Genomic DNA, 26,244 nt, shown 5'->3' on the forward strand with positions numbered 1-26,244 from the left:
TTTAGTAGAAAATCACAGGATATGGTCAAAACCCCGTTGTGAAGACTTAGCCACAACTTAAGCTCAGTCATAGTTTCCACCACAGTCAAATGGGCTGCTCACACCCGTTGTTCTTTGAGGGCTGTGAAGGCTTTTAACAACAACAACAACATACTACTCAAGAACCAGACAGCTTCTGTTTTCAACTGTTCCTCTGCCTTGGTGTAACCTTGGTATGTGCGGTCTTAGGTTCTTTATCTATAAAATAACATCTACTGGCAGTGTGCCGGCCACAGCGCGCTGGCTGCAGAGGCAGCCATTGGAGGGTGAACCAACGGAAAAGGAAGACCTTTCTTTCTCTCTGTCTCTCTCTCTCTCACTGTCCACTCTGCCTGTCGACAAAAATAATAATAATAATTATCTGTACAATGTGCTTCTTCATCTCTTAATGATGTCTTTTTAAAAATGTGGTTCACTGGGGCTGACATTGTGGCACAGTGGGTTAAAGCACAGCTTGTAGTTCTAGCATCCCATCTGGTTGTCTATTCAATTCCCAGCTGCTTCCTTCTGATTCAGCTCTCTGGTAATGAGCCTGGGAAAGCAACCGAGAATGGCCTAAGTCCTTCAGCCCCTGCACCCATGTGAGAGACTCAGAAGCTCCTGGCTTCAGCCTGGCCTAGCCTGAGTCATTTCAGCCATTTAGGGAGTGAACCAATAGATGGAAGATATCTTTCTTGGTCTCTCTTCTCCCTCAAACTCTGCCTTTCACATGAATAAATAAAGTTTGAAAGAAAAATGTAGTTCCCTAGCATTGTGGAAAATATTGGGATTATTCTTTAAACTCTGATTAGACACACTCCCCCGTTACTGTGATTCTGTAATAGAAACTTTCTGCTGCTGTTCTCTGTATATGTGTTACTGTTGTCTGTTTCTGATTTCCTTGTTAAACCTTTTTAACCGACTGTTTATATTGCATGATTTCATAGTCAACTCTGTTTGAAAACATTCCAATTTTTTTATTTGTTGATAGATGGTCTAATGATTACCTTGGTGAGACAGAATCAGATGTGTTCTACAGACTTGCTCTATACAGTTACTTGCTTGTTTTTTTAAACAAATTACGAGTTTTAAGTTTTCAGGGTTTATCTATAGTTTGTTATTAGCAGAATAAGTATTTAATATTGGTAAAAGTTTTTAACCCTAAACTTACATTTTTCTTTTCCTGTCCTCTTTTTAAAAAGATGAAAACACAGTTTAACACTTAGTTTGAGAACAAGAAACTGAAAGAGTAATTACTTAAGAATTTGAATACTAGCTTGACAGTTTTAAATACACCAACTTTCACAGCTATTCACATTTTCACCTGTGGTCTTCACCTAAGTAAACGGCAGTTGCTAGAAGTGACTGTTAAGTGGGACCAGCCAGGGAAATGTAGAATGAGTGCTAATACTATTTATATTGTTAAAAGTACTGAACCTACTGAACTTTAAAAGCAAAAATGTGGTTTCCTTAAACTTTGTAATGGAATCAAAGGACTGTTGTATTTATATTTGAGTGTGACCCAGAGGTTAGTTTGGAATTTATTTCCAAATGCTCTTTTAATCTTGGAAGCAAGCATGGTTCAAATGAAACACTAGATATGGATGGTACTGAAAGAATTTGTAAGTTGTTTCTTTCCTTGGGTACACTGCTTTACTGTACTCAGAGCCCATGTATCCTAGATTGCTGTTCTATAACGTAATAACTTGAAAATACTCATCCTTACTGAACATTTTTTGCATGTAAATTAAGCAGTAAGAGTTGCTGTTTCTGAATTTTATTTTTTCAAGTTTGTTTTTATTTTGATATTTTGATTTTGTTTTTGTTATCACTCCCTGAGTAATGAAGCTGTTTAGCCCAATTACAAAGGCAGTCCTTGACTTTGCATAAGCTTAGCTTTCCAGAAGAGAGTATTTTGTCATAACTTTATATATTTAATTGGTTTGAAAGGCAGAGACAAATCTCCTAACTGCCTATAAATCTGATACTCAAGAGCCTGGAACTCCATCTGTCTCCCACGTGGGTGACAGGGATCCAAGGACTTGTCGTTTCTTGCTGCCTCCTTAGGTGTGTATTAGCAGGAAGCTGGAATGAGGAGCAGGTACTGTGATATTGATTGCACATGTTCCAAGTGATCCTTAATCACTGTTTCAAATGCCCACCCTATTTTTAATCTAACTTTTATAGTTGTTCTTGGCAGGGAAGTCGATCTTTAAAAAACTATTCCTTTGATACTAGAAGTGAAAATCAGTGGAATGTATTGTAAGACAGATGTTGTGTTATAGGTCAAGTGTTTATAGGTTGGTTTGTCAGCTAACCATATGAATGAAGACAGATTTAGAAGCAGTCTGACTTCTGCCTAGCCTTGTCAGAAGAGGGGCATGAGGTAGTTCCCATCATTGATTTCTTGTCTTTCCTCAGGACCCACCTGGTCTGTGGAGGTTCTTGCCCATTGCAGGCTTAGTTGGCTTAATAGCAACCCATGATACAGAACTGTAAATAGAGATGTAGAATGTGGTTTATGTCTGTGGTGATGAAACTCACATCTCTTTATGTAAATAAAATTTTTGCCCCACACATTAAGCTTTCAATATGTATTTCAGAACATTTTATATTTAAAATGCCTGCATTTTGGTTATAAAAAAAGCAGTTGAAAACTACCAATTTTTGATTTCTGTTAAGCTCTCTTCAGTAGACAAGGATTAATATCAGATCATACAAACTGCACTTTGCCTGTAGCCTGAGATTAAAGTATTTTAAAGTTCAGCTTTAATATTTTTTCTCTCTGTCAAGGTGAGTTTCTTAATCTTTGTCATATTTGGGGGATTGCATTTATTTAGCCAGTTAGCAGTTAACTGGAGCCAGGACTTCAGAAAGTCTTGAAGAAAATTAAATGCTGTGGCCCACGCTGTGGCTTAGGGGATAAAGCCACCACCTGCAGTGCTGGCATCCCATTTGGGCACCGGTTTGTGTCCCGGCTGCTCCTCTTCCAATCCAGCTCTCTGCTGTGGCCTGGGAAAGCAGTAGAAGGTGACCCAAGTCCTTGGCCCCTGCACCCACGGGGAAGACCCAAAGAAGCTCCTGGCTCCTGGCTTTGGATCGGTGCAGCTCTGTCCGTTGCGGCCAACTGGGGAATGAACCAGTGGCTGAAAGACTTCTCTCTCTGTGTAACTCTGACTTTCAAATAAATAAATAAATATTTTAAAAAAAGTTAAATGCTAACCTGGAAATATATATAAAAATAAAAACCTTACAGTGTTTTTAATGAGTGGAGCTACATTAATATTGTATTGCATAAAAGCTACCACTTATATTTTAACAAAGGGAGAGTCCTGTTAGAGTTTTAGGGAAAATGCTGCTGTTTACTGATGGGCCAGATTCGTTTTGATTGTGGTAATAAGCAGTATAAGCAGTTAAAAAAAGCTCAGTAAGCAAATATTTTCATAGTTTACTATATAGCCCTTATTTATTTGATGGTAAGAAATCATAAATATCAAACCTTTAATATAAATGACAGTTTAGTATTAATGGTTTCATATTACCACATTAAATTTCTGAATTTTTCCTTAAATTTCTTAGCTCTCTGATTTCTCTAATTAGATTTCATTGTTAATATTAGATTTTCTTAATATTATATGTCATTTAATTATAATTATTATACACAGCTTGACAATCTCAAGTTGAAAAACAAAAGTTTAGCTTTTGCATTATTACAGATTCTGCCTTGCCATACAACTGTGTTCTGATCATACTTAGCTTCCTCTACTGAAGTATCCATTCCCCCATACCAGCATACTGAGTAGTTAGTTCATCAGCTGCTCCTGATTCCTTTCTTTTTGCCTAGGAACTCGAGATAGCAGACATTATATCACCTTTTTCAGTGGTGGTAGCATTACTGCTTAGGAGATAGATAACCAATAGAAAGGAAATAAATAGTTGTGCAGTGCATCTTGGATCCCCCACCATGGACCATTAATTTTTGGTCAGAGAATTAAGCTTCATAGATGATCATATTAAAATTGTAAAGATTCTCCTTAGCACCACTGTGTTTAACTGAGGACCAGATGACTTAAGAGTTTCAACAAATTAAGAGTAGGGTCAGGTTTCATAAAAGAATCCCTAACTCCACATTTCATATTCTTACCAGTGTAATTTTCATATTCAAAAATTTGCCGTAACTGGTGGAGCCACTTTAGAGAACAGCTTGGTAAAAATCCTGCAACCCAGTAATCCATGCTTAGGACCCACCAAGAAAAATGAAGATGAGGGGCCAGCATTGTGGCATAGTGGGTAAGGCCATTGCCTGCAATGCCATCATCTCCCTTGGGTGCTGGTTCAAGTCCTGGCTGCTCTACTTTCAAACCAGCTCCCTGCTGATGCTCCGGACAGGGCAGCGGAGGATGGCCTAAGTGCTTAGGTCTCTGCACCCTTGTTGCAGATATGGATGAAGCTCCTGGTTCCTGGCTTCAGTCTGCCCCAGCCCTCGATGTTTTGGTCATTTGGGTGGTGAGCCAGTTGATGGAGGTGTTCTCTCTTTCTCTCACTCTCTGTCTCTCCCCCACCTCTTTGTAACTGTACCTTTCAAAGAAATAATTTTTTGAAAAAAAGAAAAGAAAAATGAAGATGAATGTCCACATAAAGATTATACCCAAATGTTCATAGTCACATTACCCATAATAGACAAGAATTGAAAGTAACCCAAAATTTCAATTTATGAATGGGTAAGCAAAATGAATCATATCCATATAATGGGATACTGTTCAGTACTTAAAAGAACAAAATACTTGCATTTATTACCACATTAATAAACCTTATAAACTTTATAAAAAGAAAATTAACACAAAAGATTACACATAATTATATGAAATGTCCAGAAAAAGAAATTTATATATAGAGAAAGTAGGAGTGTAGATGTGTAGCCTAGGCTTGAGGAATTATCTAGGGGAGTGGAAATGTTCTAGAACCAGATTATGGCAGTGCTCACACAACTCTAGAAATCTCTCTACATTATTGAACTGTATTATTTAAAACATTTTCTATTTGTTTATTTGTGAGACAAGAGAATCCTCCTCTGCTGATGCACTTCTCAAGTGCCTGCCACAGCTTTAAGTAGCCAAAGTCGGCAGCTGGGAATGGACATGGGTGGCAGAAATCCAATTACTTGAGCAACCACTGTGAGCTGCCTCACAGGGTCTGCATTGGCAGGAGACTGGAGGCAGGAGCCAGGAATTGAAGCCAGTTATTCTAGTACAGAACACGAGTTGGTAACTGCTAGGCTAAACACCCACTCCCTTGAAGTATATTTTCTCATGAACTTTTTAATTAAAAAAAAAAAGTAATTTTAATTAGTTTGTAGCAGATTCAGTGTACTTTGTAGATACAATTCTAAGAACATAATGATATTTTCTTCCTTGCTCCCTCTCCCACTATCCTTCCTAACAGAGACTTTATGGTACATAAATTATACTAGAGTAAAGCAAAATGGGGGGAAAAAAAAGGAATGTTTAAAAAATGACTGCAACATTGATTCACTGAATATTTGTGTGAACCTTTTGAAATTCTTGTAGGTAATGTTCTGTTTGCCCTTCCACCAAAAACATTGAACACTGCTTGAAAAGTTTATTTGGTGCAAATAATTTTTAAGATCTATGCATAATTTTTTTATAATAAGCATTTTCAAGATTTATTTATTTATTTGAAAGAGTTCCAGGGAGGCACAGAGAGAGAATCTCCCATCTGCTGGTTCACTCCTCCGATGGCCACAACAGCAGGGATGGGCCAAGCCAAGGCTGTAAGCCTCATTTAGGTCTCCACATGAATGGCAGGGGACCAAATAATTAAGCTGTCTTCTGGAGCTTTTCCCAGACCATTAGCAGAGAGCTGGATCAAAAGTGGAGCAGCCAGTATGTGAATCAGCAGCCATATTTCCTTGAAATTTTGAAGAATCCTTGTGTAGTTGAAACTTAAAGTACTTGACTAAAATTACCAGTACTTCCTGTTCTAGCTGTAAAACATCTGATGGAAACTTCACACATATTTAGATCCTTCTCTATTCTGTTGTGCTTACTGAAAGTTGTATTGTTTTCAAGCATTTTTATGCCAGTTATACTTCTTGTTAATACTTACATGTCTCTAGTTCATGCTCTATTGAAACCAAGAATGGCAATATATTATGTGAGGATATCTATCAGAAAGATAATTCTAGCTATATAACTTATTTTCAAAGAACACATTGATAAATGAGTGAACATTTATGTTTTAAAATGTTTAATAGTTGCCTTTTTTTACCATCTGTCTTTAACTCAACTAGATGCTAGTTTTGGTTACATTGGGTAACTGTGATTCTCCAAGGAGGTAGTGCTTTACTGTGCTGCAGAATTTTATATTCAGAACTGTAAAAAATCAGTATTTAAAATACCTTAAGTAATGTTAAGAATGTTTATTTTCATAATAAAATTATCATTGGTTTTTAAATTATTATATTATGGCAGCATTTTTTTTTTGTCATACATCTTGTTTTATGTTGAAAGGAAGATAGGATGACAGTGGAGAAAAAGTTGGGCCTGGGGTTTACAATGAGAATAAAGAGGGTCCAACGCTGTGGCGTAGCGGCTAAAGCTGCTGCCTGCAGTGCTGGCATCCCATATGGGCGCCAGTTCGCATCCCGGCTGCTCCACTTCCAATCCAGCTCTCTGCTATGGCCTGGGAAAGCAGTGGAAGTCCTTGGGACCCTGCACCCATGTGGGAGACCCAGAAGAAGCTCCTGGCTCCTGGCTTCAGATTGAGCCCAGCTTTGGCCATGACAGCCATTTGAGGATTGAACCAGTGGATAGCCGACCTCTCTCCCTCTCTTTGCCTCTGCCTCTCTGTAACTCTTCCTTTCAAATAAGTAATAAATCTTTAAAGAGTAAAGAGGAGGTTCAGAGAGGATGGGAACCATCAAAAAAAGGAGTGTTGTAGTCAGAGAAAGACTTGAATTTAAGATCTTGGTGATGAAAATGTGAACTTAGTGAAAACTGTCATCTGTGAAAATTTGAGCTGATGTCAATATTTGAAGAATGTGAGCTTGAGCAAAAATTATAGAGAATGTAGAATAGTGAACACCAAAGATTCTAGTAAAAGAATAGCCTTCCTTGTGCCAACTGATGTATGCCATTAAGATGAACAAAGAGAGAGAATTGGAGAAATGATGTATTAAAATGAAGGCTGCACATAGAGAATTAAGTTTGGAAGATTGGTTAATACCATTGTAGTTACATTATTAATGATGGGTGTTATCTGTAATGTTTTAAGTTTTTAGGTAATTACTTTAAAAAGTTAATAGAAACATGGATTAAAAGTATGTATACTGGAGTAAGCATTGTGGCACAGCAAGTTAAGCCTAGGATGCCTGCCTCCCATACTGGAGGGCTAGATTGAGTGCTGGCTACTTCACTTCTGATCCAGTTTCCTGCTAATGCATTCTGGGTGCCAGCTGATGATGGCTCAAGTACTTGGGTCCCTGCTACCCGCTTGGGAGACAAGGATGGAGCTCCCAGCTCCTAACTTTGGCCTGGCCCAGCCCTGGCTGTAGTGGATGGAAGATCTTTCTCTAGCCCGCTCTTTCTTTCCAGTAGATGAAAATAAACATACATGAAAAACAAAGTGATAACACATTGTAAAAATGTAGATAATTTTTTTAAAAAAGCCAAGTATGAGTACTTTTTGTTGGAAAAATTGTTTCTGTCCTCAAATATACCCTTACATTTAGCTTCATGTTTTCACGAACTTTCTGAAGTATGCTTGTATATATAATACAGTGTTTCAGAAAGTTCAAAGATCAGTGTTTGTAATGATATTTAACTGTTCTTTGATTATAGATTTCTTTAAGACTGGTAAAAGTTATGGTTTTATTTGCAAAGTACTTACATACAAATAAACACGTAATGATTTCATAATTTCAGAATGTTGACACAATCAGCCAACATAGAGACCCTTGTTTAAGGACAGAAAGGGATTATATTACTAATTCCTTGTGCATGAAAAACAGTAGTTGTATGTTAATATATTTCAACGTAAATATAAGTTTTTCAAATAATCCATAAAATAGAGACCTTAATAGCCCTTTATTCTGGATTATCTGTACTATCGACAGTGAGATACCTAGAATCAAGTTAGTAAGAACTTGAAAGTGAGGATTACAAGTCATCTGTTTGAAGTGATAATATTAATGGTGTTTTAAATATGTAATGTTTAATGCTGTTATGAAGAGACTTCAAAATCTTCCTGCAATATGGAATTTAAAAGTTGATTCTGCTGCAAAAAATTTTTGATACCCATACATACATACAAGTCTTCAAAAGTTAATGGGAAATATGAAAAAACTGCATGGATTTCTTAATTACCTTTTCCATGAACTTTTTGAAGTGTTCTGCCAAATGTGTTATAGCCTTTTAATACTTACTAGTGGCAGTCAGCTTAAGTCATATTTCAGCTCTCAATTTTACTTTGAGCAATATGATCTTCAAGTACAGCTTTTAAGAAAGAACCATGTCTGGGCATGTTCTAACTTTGGGGAGAAAGTGTGATCTGCCTGCCTCACTGTCTGCCTTTTCCTCTGCTGTCTGCTTACCTTTCTGTCCCTGGGTATGATGCTTGCTTACAACTCTCCTTCCCCCACCTCTTTTTCTTAACGTAAATGGGCAACTATTTATAGTCAGACTTGTTTCAATAACCATATAAAAATTACGAATTGTAAAGATTCACTTTTAAATAACTTACAAAATAGTAGAAAATACCTGATTGCTTAAGGATAATTTGAAGTGTTTCTCACCTGAAAGATAACTAAGTTTGGAATGTTATTTGCTTTATTTGTTATAGTAGCTTATAGTAATGATGTTTGTGAAAACTATTCACATTTATATGGTTTTATTTTGACTACAGGACCGTGTATATGTACAACAAAATAATGTGGAGAATGTCTACAATTTGGGATTGATTATTTTTCGAGATCAAGTTGTGCGTTATGGTTGTATTAGGGATCATCTTCGACAAACTCTATTGGATATGATTGCAAGAGAGCGCAAAGGAGAAGTTGTAGACAGGTATAATTTATCTTTCTACTCTTGTGGTTTGGGTTTTTAGTGGTTATATCTGAAGAACCAATTGGCTGTCATGGTTTTACTTTAAGAAAGGTTTGACTATCCATCACATTGCTTAAAATCCTCAAAAACCTTTGTGTGTCATAGTTTAAAAAGTTGCCTAGTATTGAAACACACCTGTTATATGTTTAGAAGCAATCATCCTAAGCTTTTGTTTTGAACTTTAAAGACAAATCAGTCATTAGTCTTCCCTTTTGATTTTTTGTATTTTTTTCTGCTGACATTTTGTTTCTTTTGCTGCATAATAACATTTTTTATTTCTGCTCTTACTTATTTTCTTTAAGGGCATTGATCTAGCTTTCATTCTTACCATTTTTGAAGAAAAATGTTGAACACAATCTAAAATGACTAAGAACTACTATACTTCTTCTCAGTCATATTCCATCCCCCTTCCTGATATGATTTCCATGCCATATTTGTGATGCTGCAGCTAGAATGACTTTAAACATGTAAGATTGCTTTCTCTCCTTCTCTGTTTTTATGCAGCTGTTAGATGAAGACTTGCAAAATTATTATCATTTCAGTTCTGGTGTTTTATAAATATTGCCCAAAAGTCATTTAGTGCAGAAAAATTTATAGCCTACGAGTAGCTGTATGTTGTAAATCCATGTCTGGCAATAAATACATCCCAACCTGCTTATCTACACTTCTCTCACTTTCCTGCTTCTACATATAGAAATATTTGACTCCTTAAACATTTTCTTTAAAAGTTCTAAGTTATAGCAGGGTAAACAACTTGAGGTAAATAGCTGTGCATTCAAGGTATGCTTTCTAAACAAAATTACTCTAGGGGAGGACATTTGGAAAAGCAGTTACGATGTTGCTTTGCACACCTGCATCTCGAATCTGAGTGCCTGGGTTTGAGTCCCAGCTCCTGATTCCATATTCCTTTGTCTGTGTACCCTGAAAGACAGCAGGTGACGGCTCAAGTACATGGGTCCCTGTCTGTCATGTGGGAAACCCGGAATTGAGTTCCCAGCTCCTGAGATTAGCTTGATCCAGCCCTGGCTTTTGCAAGCATTTGGGAAATCAGCCATCAGATGGAAGATCTGTGTCTGTCTCTTTCTCTTCCCATTCTCTCCTCTCTTTCTTTCCCCCCTCTCCCATCCCACCTGCCTCTCAAAGTTTTAAAAATTGTACTACATTATTACATTATAAATGAGTTGCTTATGGGAAAGTGATCACCTTGATAAAAGTAAAGTTCTACAGTATTTCTAATTACTTTTGCATTTTCATATGAATCTTTAATATAATTTGACTATCAAGTGATTTAACTTCTTTTGACAGAGGCGCAATAAGAAATGCTTGCCAGATGTTAATGATTTTAGGTCTTGAAGGAAGATCAGTCTATGAAGAAGATTTTGAGGCTCCTTTTTTGGAAATGTCTGCAGAATTTTTTCAGGTAATCAGTGAAGATATAAACAAATGCACATTAAAATGGTTTCATATTTTTGATTATAGTTATGTAAACCTTTTGACCTTTTTTGACTGAGACGTATTGGGATTCTAAGGGATTCAGAAAATACCTTCTGCACACATACCCCACATTCCCATATTCCAGGAAAGGGTATCATTCATAACAGATGCAAGAGTCTGAACTTACACACATGGTTTTTAAAATTACAAATATAAAAATACAAATATCTTTAGCATTATTTTCTGTTACAAATTAAGTACTGTAAATTCAAAGGTAGCACTTCACCAATGAAGTTCTTACTGTGTAGGCTTTAATTGATATTAATTATTAGTAAAAAGTATATTGTAATATGCATGATTCCATAACGCATATTTGCTTTTGGAGTTGTTGTTTAGGAAAATATAGGCAGGTAAGTACAAAATTACTACTCTTCTATCATGAAATGATGGCAATAACAGTAATTGAGTACTGATAAATGTCAGAAAACATTTGTAAGGTAATGATAACCAGGCATCTTCCTGAAATTCATAACTGAGCATTTCACCTGAGGAGCTTTGCAGTTTTTGCCAAAACAGAAGTCTTAGTAAAATGTTAATTTAAAAATTTTACTCCAATAACATTTTTTAAAAATATATAAAATTCAAAGTTATCAGTTTCTTCATAAGAGACACTAGGTGTATACAAAATGGAACTGGGTGGAGTTTGGTATTGTTCACCCATAAACAAAGAATGGACTTGGTACCTATTTCCCTTCCCCATAAATCAGTTTATAGCCCACCATGAAGATGTTTGGCTATACTGGTGAGCTAGGACCATCCTTTATGAGCTGTTAATTTATAATGTAGGAAATATTCTTTATATTGTATTATATCAAATAATCTAGACATTTTTGACAGTATTTTTGACCTTTGCAAATTTTTAATTTCACTACAGTGTATAAACACTAGAGGAAGATACATCACTTGTATATCAAGATTCTAAAATGACATGTATATTTGTGTGCATAAATACATACATAGACAAACACACACAAACACACAGTTATTTAATGGTCACTAGATAGATGGTCTCACGTAGACTTTTGTTTGGTGTATTGGTGTCTGCTCTTAGGAACTTGATTATCCTCAAGGATTAAAACTACTTTTTGTTAAGTAAGTAGGAAATATCATTGAACATTGTACATAGTTTATATCAGTGTGAATTCCATTATATAATGCTTAAATGCTCATTAATGCTATCATGTAGATTAAAATCAATTGGCATGGCATTTGTAATTTGGTGGAACTTCTGTAAGGCTAGTGCTAGCAGACAAGATTAGTAATTATTTAAATGCTCTGTTTCCCAGTATATGTACTCCTTTGATACTATCAGTGGGATAGCACAAGAACTTTAAAATAAACATGATGACTCTTTTTAGTTATAATTTTACATTAAAACAAATCAATTCTTAGGAGGGGGGAGGGTCAGATTTTTCACTCCAATACTTAGGACACTTAACTATCAAGTGTTTGCTTTCTCTACTATTTGAATTATATTGGCATAGTTTTAAGAATACTGTTTAGAGATAATGTATTAATGGAAATACATGCTTTAAATGATATAATTCAGACTATGTATGAATTTACATAGGGGAAATTATATAAAAATTGATAATCTTTAGGTTATTTAGGCTGATTTATGAGAAAACTCTGTAGAAACCCAATAAATACCTTCTGCATTTTAAAGGAAAAAAAATCATTCTTATTAATTACAGATGGAAAGCCAGAAATTTTTAGCAGAGAACAGTGCTTCCGTATATATAAAGAAAGTAGAAGCTAGAATTAATGAAGAAATAGAACGGGTGATGCACTGCCTTGACAAATCAACTGAAGAACCAATTGTAAAAGTGGTTGAGAGGGAACTCATTTCCAAGCACATGAAGACTATAGTAGAAATGGAGAATTCTGGTCTAGTCCATATGTTGAAAAATGGAAAGACAGAAGGTAGGTGTGTTACCAGTTGAAAATCAGTTAAATTCATATATGACCTATCAATTTTTTTATTCTTCTGCAATTAAAGTAGATTATAAATGTCGGTTTTCAGGAAGTTGTGGTTTGTGTCATTAATTTATTACCTTGTTACTTTCTTTTTTACAATTTTAGGTAGTTCTAGTGAATTGAATGACTTTTCTTTTTCTCCTATCCCTCAAGTCTCCTCACTTTGTTTTTCTTATGTGGACAGTAAGAGGTTTAATAATATTGATGTGACTCGTAGTTGAGCTCCTTATTCATTTCTGTATTTTATTTTTATATAGTGGTGGATTTGGCTACTTACTATGCCCATGTACTCTCAAGTTTTTGTGATTCTTTTAAAATCTGAAATCCACATTTTAAAATTTCTGTAGGATTTTCTGTGGAACTTAATTTTGATAAGTGAGCCAAAATGTAAAAATAAGTTTTTTTAAATTATTAGTAAAATACATACAGGGATATGTGTGATTCCATTATACATATTTCTCAAATGTTGTTAGTACTTGTTGACTTGTAATTTCCTATTAATGAAAACTTGAAACTTTACAATTTCAAACCAACTAAATTATTGAAGGTGAAGCTAAATAAAAATACTGACATATTTAGGAAAACTAATAGATTGGTTTGGAGGAACTCTGAAGTGATAGACTGGTAGAAAAGGAGTAGAAATTACAGAAATTAAAGGTAAGCATTTTTGACCTAATTGTAACATTTATTCTTTAGGGCTTTTTTCTTCCTGTTTAAAAAAAAAAATATTGAGCAGCCTAGGAGAAATATTAGAAGTAGAACAACAACAATCAAAGGATCTCATTCTTCTAAAATTTAAATTTTTCACTTTCTAAACTACTGATAATGGTAATAAACATAAGTAAGCATGATTTATTCTTGCTTTCTTTCCTTGATGAAATCTTAGCAATAACTTAGCCATTTATCCTTACTAAAGGAAATACATGTTTCCTATTGGGTTCATGACCTAAGAAGCAGGGAATGAAAAACATCTTTATGTGAGAGGCAGAGAGAATGCCCCCTTCCTGCTGATCCCCAGATGTCCAAACTTGCAGGAGCTGAGCCTGGCCTGAATTGGGAACCGGGAAATCAATCTAGGTCTCCAACATCATTTGCAGGAACCCAATTAGTTGAGCCATTCATTACCTGCTACTTCTAGAGTACATTTTAGCTAGAATTGGAACTGAGAGCCAGAACCCAGATATGGGCATGCCAGCTGGCATCTTAACCACTCGGCTAACCACCTATCCAGGAAACAGTTTTTCAAAGAAGAGTTGCAAAGGGAGGAAGGTGCATAAGAAAGGAAAAGAAAACTGATAGGAGGAGGGGATTACTCATCTTTTTTTTTTTTTTTTTTTTTTTTTTTGACAGGCAGAGTGGACAGTGAGAGAGAGAGACAGAGAGAAAGGTCTTCTTTTTTTGCCATTGGTTCACCCTCCAATGGCCGCCGCGGCCGGCGCACCGTGCTGATCCGATGGCAGGAGCCAGGTACTTCTCCTGGTCTCCCATGGGGTGCAGGGCCCAAGGACTTGCGCCATCCTCCACTGCACTCCCGGGCCACAGCAGAGAGCTGGCCTGGAAGAGGGGCAACTGGGACAGAATCCGGTGCCCCGACCGGGACTGGAACTCAGTGTGCCGGCACCGCAAGGCGGAGGATTAGCCTAGTGAGCCGCAGCGCTGGCCCATCTATTTTTACTAGTGAAATTCTTGCCTTGTGTTTTTTAATGGTTACATTTCTGTATATGTGACAAATTCATAAAAGTTGTATGTAACTTTGTTGTTTTTATTAAATTTTATTAAATTAAATATCTTAATAAAAGATATTAAATCAGAAACTTCTAATAGGATTTGTCTGATAAACTTGTTTGGTAAAAGCAAAAAAACAAAACAAAAATCATGTTTTAGTTTGTTTGCCATGTTTTATAAAATAAGGTACTCTTGTAACGTTTAAACCGGGGATAGGTGAAGTTCTTTTGGTAAAGGACAAGCTAGTCAATATTTTAGGCTCCGAGGCTATACATTCAATTACTCATCTCTGCTGTCATAGTGAGGATGTAGCCTTAGACAGTAACTCAAATGAATATGCTTGACTGTGTCCGTATAAAACTATTGGATTTTCAGATGTCACTAAATATTTTTCTTTTAATATTTTCTGCAACCATTAAAAAATGTGAAAACCATTTTTAATTTATGAGCTGATCAAAAATAAGTGCCAGCCTGTATTCAGTCCACAGGCTGTAATTTGATGAGCCCTGGCTGAGTAGGACTTTATGAAAAGTGAGAATGATTGTCTATATTAACTGATGTACTATTCAAGGATTGATTTAGTGCTTTCCTGCTTACCTTTAGAATGTGTGGGGAGAGGTGATTAAATACTCAAAAGATTAGGGCTAGGAAATGTTTGATGAAGAGATTGTTGGGATATTCCTGAATTAATACCATCTCTATAACCTGCATGGAGACTTGTGTTAAAGGTATTAATTATGCCTAACATACTTACTTAATGTTTTCAGCAAGTATTTGTGACTCTAAATTAAATTTTTCAATTTTGCCTTCAATTTATTTGAACTGCTGCTGGAAACCTAATTGTGAAATGTCTTAATTGTGGTAGGCCCTGCTCTTGAGCAGTATGTTGAAAGAATATCAGAGACACAACTTCATCATTATGAAGCCAAATTCTCATAAATCAGAAAGTAAAAGACAACTTTGTCACTGTGAATGGAAGATAAAGTTGGATTATTAGATGCAGACAGCACTATGAAATTAAGTTCAAATGGTATCTTTTTATTGTCTTATTAAGTGTATATAGAAATAATGATACTTGATTTTTGAATTTCAAATATTTTTCATTAACTTTTCCATTCTCTACTACCTCATACATTTAAATGAGTACAGTGAAAGTATCTCATACAACATGCAATATCTAAATAAAATTTATAACAACACAAAATACTCAAGTGGGCAACTATTTTGTTAGAGGTATTTATGTCAAATTTACTATTTTACATATTCATAAATAGCTATTGCAATTTTAACACCTATTTTTAAAAGGCGTAACATTTGTATATTCATTATTTGAAAGGCAGAGAGAGAGAGCGCGATCTTCCATCTGCTGGTGCACTCTCCCTATACCGGCGGCAACCAGGGCTGGGCCAGTGTGAAGCCAAGAGCCCAGAACTCCGTTTGAGTATCCAGTATGAGTGGCAGGAACTGAAGTATTTGGGACATTATCTGCTACTTTCTCAGTGGCATTAACAGGAAGCTGGATCAGAAGAGGAGGAGCCAGGACCATAATAGGCACTCAGATAAGATGTGTAGGAATTCCCAAACAGCGGTTTAACCCTCTGTGTCACAGTACCCACTCCCAAAATGTCTATTTTTCATACAGGAATTTTGATTATAATTTATGAAGAATATGAAGGTACTTCAAAAAGATTGTGGAAAAATGGAATTAAAAGATATGTGAAATGTGTGTTTGTAATAGTTAAGATTCCAGTTGGGATACTCATGTTCTGTATTTGAGTGTCTGGGTTTGAGTCCACCTTCACTGCTGATTCCACCTTCCTGCTAACATGAACTATTGATGGCAGCAGGTGATAACTCAAGTGACAGGGTCCCTGCCACCTGTCTTCAGGGCCAGAATTGATTTCCTGGCTTGCTGCTTTAGCTTAGTCCAACCACAGCCATTATAGGCATTTATGGAGTGAACCAAACAATGGGAACTCTCTCTTACCGGTCTCTGCTCTTCTGCCCTGCACCTACTTCTGCCTCTCACTTAAAAAAATAAAAGATGCTATGCATGTGCATTTTCCTTCAACTTTTTGACAACGTTTGTTTGTGAGATACTATAAGATTTACCATTTGTAGATTACTTTGGTTATGTATTATTAATTAAACTTGGGGCCGGCACTGTGGCGTAGCAGGTAAAGCCACTGCCTGCAGTGCCAGCATCCCATATGGGCGCCGGTTTGAGTCCCGGCTGCTCACTTCTGATCCATCTCTCTTCTATGGCCTGGGAAAGCAGTAGAAGATGACCCAAGTCCTTGGGCTCCTGCACCCTCTTGGGAGACCTGGAAGAAGCTCCTGGCTCCTGCCTTTGGATCGGCGCAGCTCTGGCCATTGTGGTCATCTGGGGAGTGAACCAGCAGATGGAAGACTTCTCGACCTCTCTCTGCCTCTCCTTCTCTCTCTGTGTAACTCTGACTTTCAAGTAAATAAATAAATCTTTAAAGAAAATTAATGAAAATTTGCTATCAGCCAGTGTTGTGGCATAGCCAGTAAAGCCACTACCTGTGATGCCAGAATCCCATACAGGTGACGTTCCATGACCCACTGCTCCACTTCTAATCCAGTTCCCTGATTATGGCCTGGGAAAAGCAATAGAAAATGACGCAAGTGTTTGGGCCCCTGCACCCATGTGGGAGATGCAGGTGAAGCTGTTGGCTTTGGCCTGGCCCATCCCTAGCTATTGGTGAACATCTGGGGAGTGTAGCAGCGGATGGAAAAATCTTTTTTTCCCTCTCTATATGTAATTCTGACTTTCAAATAAATAAATCTTTAAAAATGAATAAAATTTGCTATTAAAACAAATTTCAAAGTTCCTTTTGTAAAACTTGGTTTTAAATACTTTTAAAATGTATACAATTTCAGTTTTTTAAAATTTTTGTTTCTTCTTGAAAGGCAAAAATACATCTTCCACCCTGTGGTTCACTCCTCAAATGCCTGCTATGGCAGGCAGAAGCCAGGAACCTGGAACTTAATCCAGATCTCCCATGTAGGTGTCAGTGACCCAAGTATTTAAGCTATGTTCTGCTGCCTCCCAGGGTGTGCCTTGGCAGGAAGCTGGAAAGGAAGCAGAGTTTCCCTTCTAATATGGGATGCAGATGTCTCAAGTGGTGTTTTAACCTCTGGGTGAAACCTCACCCCACAACTTTAAAGGTCTAAATTGCTCTTACAAAATAGAGCAAGGTAGGCAAATTATGACCTGTCTACGAAATCTGACCTGCTGTCTGTTTTGGTTGAAAAACAATCGGAAGAATACTTTGACACATGAAAATGTTTGTCAGTTTTCAGTGTCCATAAAATTTTATTTGAGGCATACTCATTTGTTTATGCTTTATCTCTGTTCAGCTTTCTTGCTACAATGGCAATATTGAATAGTTACATCAGATACCTTCTAACCCACCAGCCAAAAATAGTTATTACTCTCTGGTGCTAAGCAGAAAAAAATTAGTCAACCAGAATCTAGAAACTATTATTCTAACTCCCTTTTTTTTTTTTTTTTTTTTTTGAAAGGCAGAGATAGAAGTAGAGAAAGAGAGATCTTCCATCTTCTGGTTCACTCTCCAAGTGGCTGCAACGGCTAGCGCTGGGCCAGGCTGAAGGCAGGAGCCAGAAGCTTCTTCCTGGTCTCCCATATGGGTACAGTGGTCCAAGTACTTGGGCCATCTTTGCTGCTTCCCCAGGTTCATTAACAGGGAGCTGGATTGGAAGTGGAGCAGCCAGGACTGAAACCAGTGCCCATATAGGATGCTGGTACTGAAGGCGGAGGTTTAACCTTTTTTTTTTTTTTTTAATTTATTTATATATTTTTTTAAGATTTATTTGTTTATTTGAAAGAGTTACCAAGGCAGAGGCAGAAATAGGGCGAGATAAGTCTTCCATCCGCTGGTTCCCTCCTGCAATGGCCACAAAGGCCAGAGCACGGCCAATCCAAAGACTGGAGCCTTTTCCAGGTCTCCTTGCATGTGTGTGGAGGCCCAAGGACTTGGGCCATCTTCTGCTTTCCCAGGTCATAGCAGAGAGTTGGATTGGAAGTGAAGCAGCCAGGACTTGAACTGACTCCCATTTGGGATGCCAGCACTGCAGACTGTGGCCTTACCTATTATGTCACAGTGCCAGTCCCCCTAACTCCATTTTTAAAAGTTGTATTGCTGTAATATAACTTTCTAATAGGCTATCAGCTATTTCTAGTAGGATATCAGCTTATTTCACAGAAATATTAGACATATGGAAGAACAGTATTTTAAATGTGTATTACAGTTTTGTGGAAAATTGCACAGAAATAGGTGGGTACTAGACTTTTCATTCTAAGTAAAAACAATAGTGTGAGATAAACCAGTTTTTAAAATACAGACATTGGCCTAAGATACCACATGGTAAAACTAGCTGTTACTCTGAGGAAAATATTAAAGAACAGTTATTTATATTATAAATTTCATGTCTGTTACTGTGAGATGTAATGAAGTAAATCTCATTGTATCATTCGATTGTCATACTGATTAGTAACTCTCTTTTAAAAGATTTATTTATTTATTTGAAAGAGTTATAAAGAGGCATAGGTAGAGGTAGAGAAAGAGGTCTTCATCTGCTGGTTCACTCTCCAAATGGCTGCAACAGCCATAGCTGTGCCAATCCAAAGCCAGGAGCAGAGAGTTTCTTCTGGGTCTCCTTTGTGGGTGCAGGGGACCAAGGACTTGGGACATCTTCCACTGCTTTCGCAGGCCATACCAGGGAGTTGGATCGGAAGTGGAGCAGCTGGGACTCAAACTGGTGCTCATATGGGATGCCAGCATTGGAAGCGGTGCCTTTACCCACTACACCACAGCGCCAGCCCCATACCTATAAAGATTTTAAATTGTAAATTTCTTATGTTAACTAACAGTTATACTATAACTAAGTTCTCCTTTATAATATCAGTAGACTCCACATTAAAGAGGATAAATCATGTGTTAACTCAAAACTACAGTTTTTGTGTTATATCCACATTCTCTTTGGGAATCTTCAATGTGAATAAAAAAATGCCAAGTCATTTTATTGATATTTCCACAGCATCTCATTTAAAGTTTATGTTTAACAAATTGTGAGAATAACTATTAACCTATTTTTTTCATTTTGCTGTTTTATAGAAATAGTCATATGTTCACCAAATGGTGGTTAATGGAGAAATAATATTTTCTCGCAGTAACAACTTGAAACACAGATGCAGATTTTGTTCTTTAATCTTTAATATAGCTAATTTGTGTTTTCTTTTTGATTGTAGACCTTGCTTGCATGTACAAGTTATTTAGTCGTGTGCCAAATGGTTTGAAAACAATGTGTGAGTGTATGAGTTCCTATCTGAGGGAGCAAGGTAAAGCCCTTGTTTCTGAGGAAGGAGAAGGAAAAAATCCTGTTGACTATATCCAGGTAAGTAAACACAAAAGAATCTCTAAGATTACAACAAAGGCATTTGTCAAAATATGACAGAGGATCAGTTTTCTGTGTCCTTTCAATATAATTATCCCAGTGGTAGATTTATACATGTAATTAGCCTAACTATTTTAGGATTTTTCATGGTATTCAAATACCTGAGGCAGACTGAGCTGCTGTTTTTCTTCTAACTTCTCTGATGAAGACCTAGTTTAATAGTCTTAGTCTAATTATTTAGTATGTTAGGGAAAAGTACCTGTATTTTAGTTGAATACTTTTTGTTTCAAGATGTTTTGTTTTTAAGCATTGCTATGAATAAATTATATTCTGAGTTAATTGTGTTTTCATAAAAACAATTAGCTTTTTTGTGCATTGTTAGCCTGATTTTCCGTCTGCATAACCCTTCAGCCAACACATAGGAGCGTGAGATGAAAAGTGAGGAGGTGCTTTGTTTCATCTCCAGTAGAGTAATCCATACTTATACATGGAAGATAGACTACTACCCTATCCCCTGAGATTTTTAATATGGTCTTTCATACAGACTCTTGAATATAATAATATAGAATCTATAAGTTTAACAATAAGTACATATGTTTATTACAAGCAAAGAAATAAGATATACATAGTCATAGGTATATTATTTATGGAAGAATTATTATAATGTGTCCTAAATTTCTTCATTTTTATTTATAAGGGCCTATTGGATCTGAAGAGTAGGTTTGATCGCTTCCTCCAGGAATCATTCAATAATGACCGGCTCTTTAAACAAACTATTGCGGGTGACTTTGAGTATTTTCTCAACCTCAACTCCAGGTCTCCCGAATACCTCTCATTATTTATTGATGATAAGCTGAAAAAGGGAGTCAAAGGGGTAAGTAGTAATGCAGTGAAAATGCATTAAATTTTATTTGTAGATAACAAAAATCAGGAAATTTTAAACATTTAAAACCCTGCTTATTCTTATAACACATGCTGTAATCTGTTAGAAAATACTGTTTATATTTACTGTGATCAGGAATACCTTGACATTTCTCTTAGTGTATAAATTGACATCATAAGAATTACCCAGCTATTATTAAACAGTTATCTTTATGACTGTGAGAATTGGGTATTCTATAGATAAAACAGTTGAGCAGCATTTAGCCTGGTGGATTTAAGACACCTGCATTCTGTATCATACCTGGGTTCAATTCCTGGCTTTGTTTCCTTATCCTAGCTTCCTGCTACACAGACCCTGGAAGGCAGTGGTGATGGACCAAGCATTTGGATTACTGTCACCCACATGGGGGACCTTACATTGTTAGCATTTAAACCGGCAGATAAGAAAGTTTCTCTATCTCTCTTTTTTCTTTTCCTCTTCTTCTTGAGATTTATTTATTCATTTGCAGAATTTAAAATTGCAGAGAGGGAGAGACAGAGAGTGAGATCTTCTATCTGTTGGTATTCTCCTCAGGTAGCCACAATGGCCAGGTGTAGGTCAGGCCAGAAATAAAGAGCTTCATCCTGGTCTCCCATGTAGGTACAGGGTCCTAAATACTTGGGCCATCTTCTGCAGCTTTTCTCCAGCCATTAGCAGGGATCTGGGTCAAAAGTGCACCAGCTGGGACACGAACCAGCACCCACATGGGATGCCAGTATCACAGTTGGCAGGCTTTACCCACTATACTACAGTGTCAGCCCCCTGTATCTGTTTTTCTGTCTCTCTCAGCCTCTCAAATAAATTAAAATCAACAACTGAATAGCTCTTCAGTAGGTATGGAATGTTCCTTTTTATCATCTGGTTTTGGAGATTACGTATCAGACCTTAGATTCTAAGAATTTGAAGCCCAGGGTAGAACAACAACTGTCTTCTCTGAAAATAGTTGGAAAACATATACTGAAGCTCATTTTTTAAAACAAGGTTACTTATTTTAGAAAGGTGGAGTTACAGAGATGGGAGAGGAGGGAGAGATCTGCTGGAACACTCCCTAAGTGGCCACTGGGGCTGGAACTGGACCAGGCCAAAGCCAGGAGCCAAGGACTTAGTTCATCCTGGTCTCCCATATGGGTGACATAGCCTAAGTGCCACCTTCTGTGGCTTTCCCAAGTGCATGAACAGGGAGCTGGATTGGAAGTGGAGTAGCCAAGACTCAGACCTGCACACATGAGCTGCAGGTGGTGTCCTATATCACTGTGCCACAACACCAGCTCCTGAAGCTCAATTTTAAAACCTTATTATATATCTCTCGGACTCTGGGAGCTCCCTATAGCATCAAAAGTCAAATTAAACATATTTTGATCACATGATTTTAAAATTTATTTTATTGCTATTATTTGAAAGTCATAGAGACAGAGTTCTCATTTATTGGTTCATTCCCCAAATGCCAGTGACAGCTGGGACTGGTTGGACCAGGCCGAAGACAGGAACCTGGGACTCATGCCGTTCTCCCATGTTGGGGGCAAGGGCTCAGTACTTGAGTCATCCCTCGTTGCCTCCTAGGGTGTGCATTAGCCATTAGCAGAAAGCTGCTTCGAAATGGAGCTGGAGCTCAAATCCAGGTACTCTGACAAGGGATGCAGGCATCCTAAGTAGACTCTTCAACACTGTGCCAAATGCTTACCCCTGAATGGAGCTTTTTTAACTCCATGTTGGAATTTGTGAGACAAAGGGGCAAAATAGCCACTGGTTTTTCATGCAGTAAGTAGTATAACAACAAAATAAGACCACTGAGTATACACACTGTTGAAAAGATTTTAATTACATATACGTTTAGTCTTTCATTTAAAAATATAAACTTAATACAGCCTGCCACAGTATCATCTTGCCTTGTTATATTTCAATTATAACAAATTATTACTATTTCAGTTGTTACAAACTTTCACCCTTTTGTTTGCAACATTTAGGTTTTGAATGAGCTTAAATAAAAAGCTTCCTTGACTTTTTAAATTTATAAAATTGTGTAGCTAAAATTTTACTTAAAATTTTATTAATCTATTTGAGAGGTAGAGTTACAGACAGAGGGAGAGACAGACAGAAAGGTCATTCATCTGCTGGTTCACTCCTCAAATGGCCACAATAGCCAGACCTTAGCTGACCCAAAGCCAGAAGCCAGGAGCTTCCTCTGGATCCTGCGACGAGGGCACAGGGGCCCAAGCACTTGGGCCATCCTCCTCTGCTTTCCCAGGCCATAGCAGAAAGCTGGATCAGAAGAGGAGCAGCAGGGAGTAGATCCAGTACCCATATAGGAAGCTGGCATTGAAGGGGGCGCCTTACCCACTCTGCCACAGTGCCAGCCCCAAAATTTTACTTCTTAGTCATCCCTTAATCCAGCCTTGTATTATCTCATACCTCCATTTCAGTGGTAATCTGGGAGAATTGAATTCCATTCCAGCCCTTTGTTAATGTTGGCACTAGATGAGGTAGAACAACTATGTCCCTCTCAATCAAAAATTTCAACCAAATGCTTACATTTGCTTTCAAACTGTTTTAAACATAGACAAACTGTGATGCTATTTTTGTAGAACTAAATTTTTTTAATTGTTAAATTGTCTTTTAATTTTGCAGCTAACAGAACAAGAAGTAGAAACAATATTGGATAAAGCAATGGTCCTTTTCAGGTTTATGCAAGAAAAAGATGTATTTGAACGTTATTATAAACAACACTTGGCAAGGAGACTGCTCACAAATAAAAGTGTGTCTGATGACTCTGAAAAAAACATGATATCCAAGCTAAAGGTAAGATGTATGTGGGATCAGTGGAGTGCCCCTAACTTATCACAGTGGTACTCCAACATGTGATTTTAAATGAGTTACTTGATTTTCAGTGTCTGTTTCAGAAACTAATAAAGATAACTTTTGAGTAGGACACAGGCTATCTTTAGATTTGTTCAAGTTCTGGGACATTCGTTGTTCTCTGGAATTTGTGTTGATGTGTCAGCTTATATTCATTGAGGTCTGAGTGTGGAATAATAAAAACAAAACTGTAAAGAGAATATTACTATATAATTTTAAATGACAGTGTGTAGTCCAAAGACTATTTGAACCTGAATCACCTGAGATGCTTGTTAAAAATGCAGAACTGTGGGCCATACCTTTCATGTCAATATATTAGAATTAGAAAGAGTCTAGAAATCTGCATTTCAAAATAAAATCCTTGGTTTATTCTTAAATTGAAGTTTGGTGACCACAAGTATAGAGCAACTGTTGGAAAGATTTACGAAGGACATTATCAGGGGTGGTAGTAACATGGAGTAGGTTCTTTAACCATTATTTGTGTATGTTTGTCTTTTTCCTCCACAGACTGAATGTGGATGTCAGTTCACATCAAAACTGGAAGGAATGTTTAGAGATATGAGCATCTCAAACACAACTATGGATGAATTCAGGCAACATCTACAGGCAACAGGGGTAAGATTCTGAGTTAATTTATTTGAAAGGCAGAGATACAGAGAGAGAGAGAGAGAGGTCTTCCATCCGCTGGTTCATTGCCCAGATGGCCACAATGGCCAGAGCTATACCAGTCTGAAGGCAGGAGCTTCCTCCAGGTCTCCCACATGGGTACAGGGGCCCAAGGACTTGGGCCATCTTCTGCTGCTTTACCAGGCCATAGCAGAGAGCTGGATTGGAAGTAGAGCAGCCGGGGCTTGTACTGGTGCCCATATGTGATGCTGGCACTGGAGGCAGCAGCTTTACCCGCTGTGCCGTAGTGCTAGCCCTGAGTTAATTTTTATTTACATATATTTAAGTAAGATATTTTGTCCTGTAGATGTTCATTCTTATAGCAAGTAACTGATCTGGTTTTTTAAATGTCACTAGGTATTACCAACTTGTATTATCTGAGTATATTAAGAAAATTACTTCTCTCCATATAAAAAGTATTTATTGACCTCTTTTTCTAACTTTATGTCAGAAACTTTATTGTTCTTTAATTTATCCTCCCTACTTGAAGGATTGTGGTAAAAATTTAATAAAGCAAGTTATTTTGTTAAAATCATTACAGATTGTGGAAAGAGTACTGGGCTTTGGCAGGCTGAGTTTTAACCTTTTTTTTTTTTTTTTTTTTAACTTTAACCCAGTATTCTGTTACCTTAGAATAGTTCCTTGATCTTCTGTGCTCAGTGCTGTCATTCTCATCCATGAGGTGAGCATCATTGAGCCTCACCAGAATTCTTAGGGAAGGTGGTGAATAAATTTAGACCATGAATTAGCATGTTACAGAAGATAGTAAACTGTAACTTTCAGGGCTTTGAAGTTTAAATGTGGTTTTTGCAAGGATATGATGTTCAAACTTTTGTTTGTTTGCTTGTTTTACAGTGTTTTTCAACTTAGTTTTGCAAACTTTAACATCTTAAAATTTTCTCTGTACGTGACCACACAGCACTCCAATTCAGGCACACATCACACGATTAATGAATTTGGACGCCTTCCTTTGATATATAAATATGAAATCATAACTTCTAATGATTTCATAGTCTCATTATAAACAAGATAAATGAAAATACTTTTGTAGAATGGGCGTTTATATTCAATGGGCTCCTTTGAAATTGTTGAATTATTTGCCTCAATAAATATCAGTGCTTACAATAGACAAAGGCTGAGCAGAGAAGGTACAAGTCTCTGATAGAAAATTGGGTGTGCAAATAGATTATGTCAGAGATGATTTTATTTTTAGATCATTTAGTGATTTGTGCTTCAATACACTGATAATCATATTTTCTTATACTTTGTTTGGTATATGTAAGATTAGTGGAAGAAAAATATAGTTTATAGTAAGTTTTTCTTCTACTAATCTTACATATATTGAGAACTCCAGGGAGATAAGTCTGTTGAAACCATCTTGTAAGGCAAACTGAATCTGGGTCTCCCATGAGAATGAGTGGCAGGGACTCAAGTACTTGAGACATCACTGCTACCTCTCAAGAGTGCACATTAGCAGGAAGCTAGAACTTGAAGGCAGGCACTGTGATACGGGATATGGGGGTCTCAGGCATTGTCTTAAATGCTGTGCCAAATGCCCACCCCTAAGAAACTATGTTTTGAGGAAATATTTGAAGGAGATTAAAGAGCAAGATGTGTACATATATATCTTTTTACCTGTGAAATCATGGGGAGATCACATGCACATTGCTGCGAGTGGTTTGATTAGCGATACCACCACCAGTTTGAAATTGTATTATCAGTTCTCTACCTTCTCTGGTGCATCATTTAGCAGTCTCTGCTATCATCCTTACTTCAGTGTGCTATGTGGGATTTCTATTCAGTTTCTTTATAGTGGAGCAACCTTTTAGTAAATACTTGTGAAGAAATCTGAGTATGGAATGCGATTATTAATAACCCTCCCTCCTTTAAAAATCTGTATTGCTACATCATCCAGGTAGATAAAAATGGAATATTGGTTTATAGCCAGTTGTGAACATCAGTTATTTATAAAAGTAGTATTTCATGTTTAAGAATTTCTTTTGATGTGATTTATTGTTGTTTTCT

The 26,244-nt window shown here is 36.9% G+C and overlaps 1 protein-coding gene across 3 annotated transcripts in view; it reads left to right on the forward strand.

Moving 5' to 3' along the window:
• Window positions 1-26,244, forward strand: part of CUL3 (cullin 3) — a 122,388-nt gene that overhangs the window by 78,195 nt on the left and 17,949 nt on the right. For all 3 annotated transcript variants that reach the window (XM_051848110.2, XM_051848111.2, XM_051848112.2), the window contains 7 exons: window positions 8,941-9,101; window positions 10,446-10,560; window positions 12,329-12,557; window positions 19,633-19,778; window positions 20,476-20,652; window positions 23,326-23,496; window positions 24,061-24,168. In XM_051848110.2, the coding sequence (XP_051704070.1) occupies window positions 8,941-9,101; window positions 10,446-10,560; window positions 12,329-12,557; window positions 19,633-19,778; window positions 20,476-20,652; window positions 23,326-23,496; window positions 24,061-24,168 (1,107 nt within the window). The remainder of the gene's footprint in view (window positions 1-8,940; window positions 9,102-10,445; window positions 10,561-12,328; window positions 12,558-19,632; window positions 19,779-20,475; window positions 20,653-23,325; window positions 23,497-24,060; window positions 24,169-26,244) is intronic.

This window comes from Oryctolagus cuniculus, chromosome 3, assembly GCF_964237555.1.
Source record: "Oryctolagus cuniculus chromosome 3, mOryCun1.1, whole genome shotgun sequence".
Classification (NCBI taxonomy): Eukaryota; Metazoa; Chordata; class Mammalia; order Lagomorpha; family Leporidae; genus Oryctolagus; species Oryctolagus cuniculus.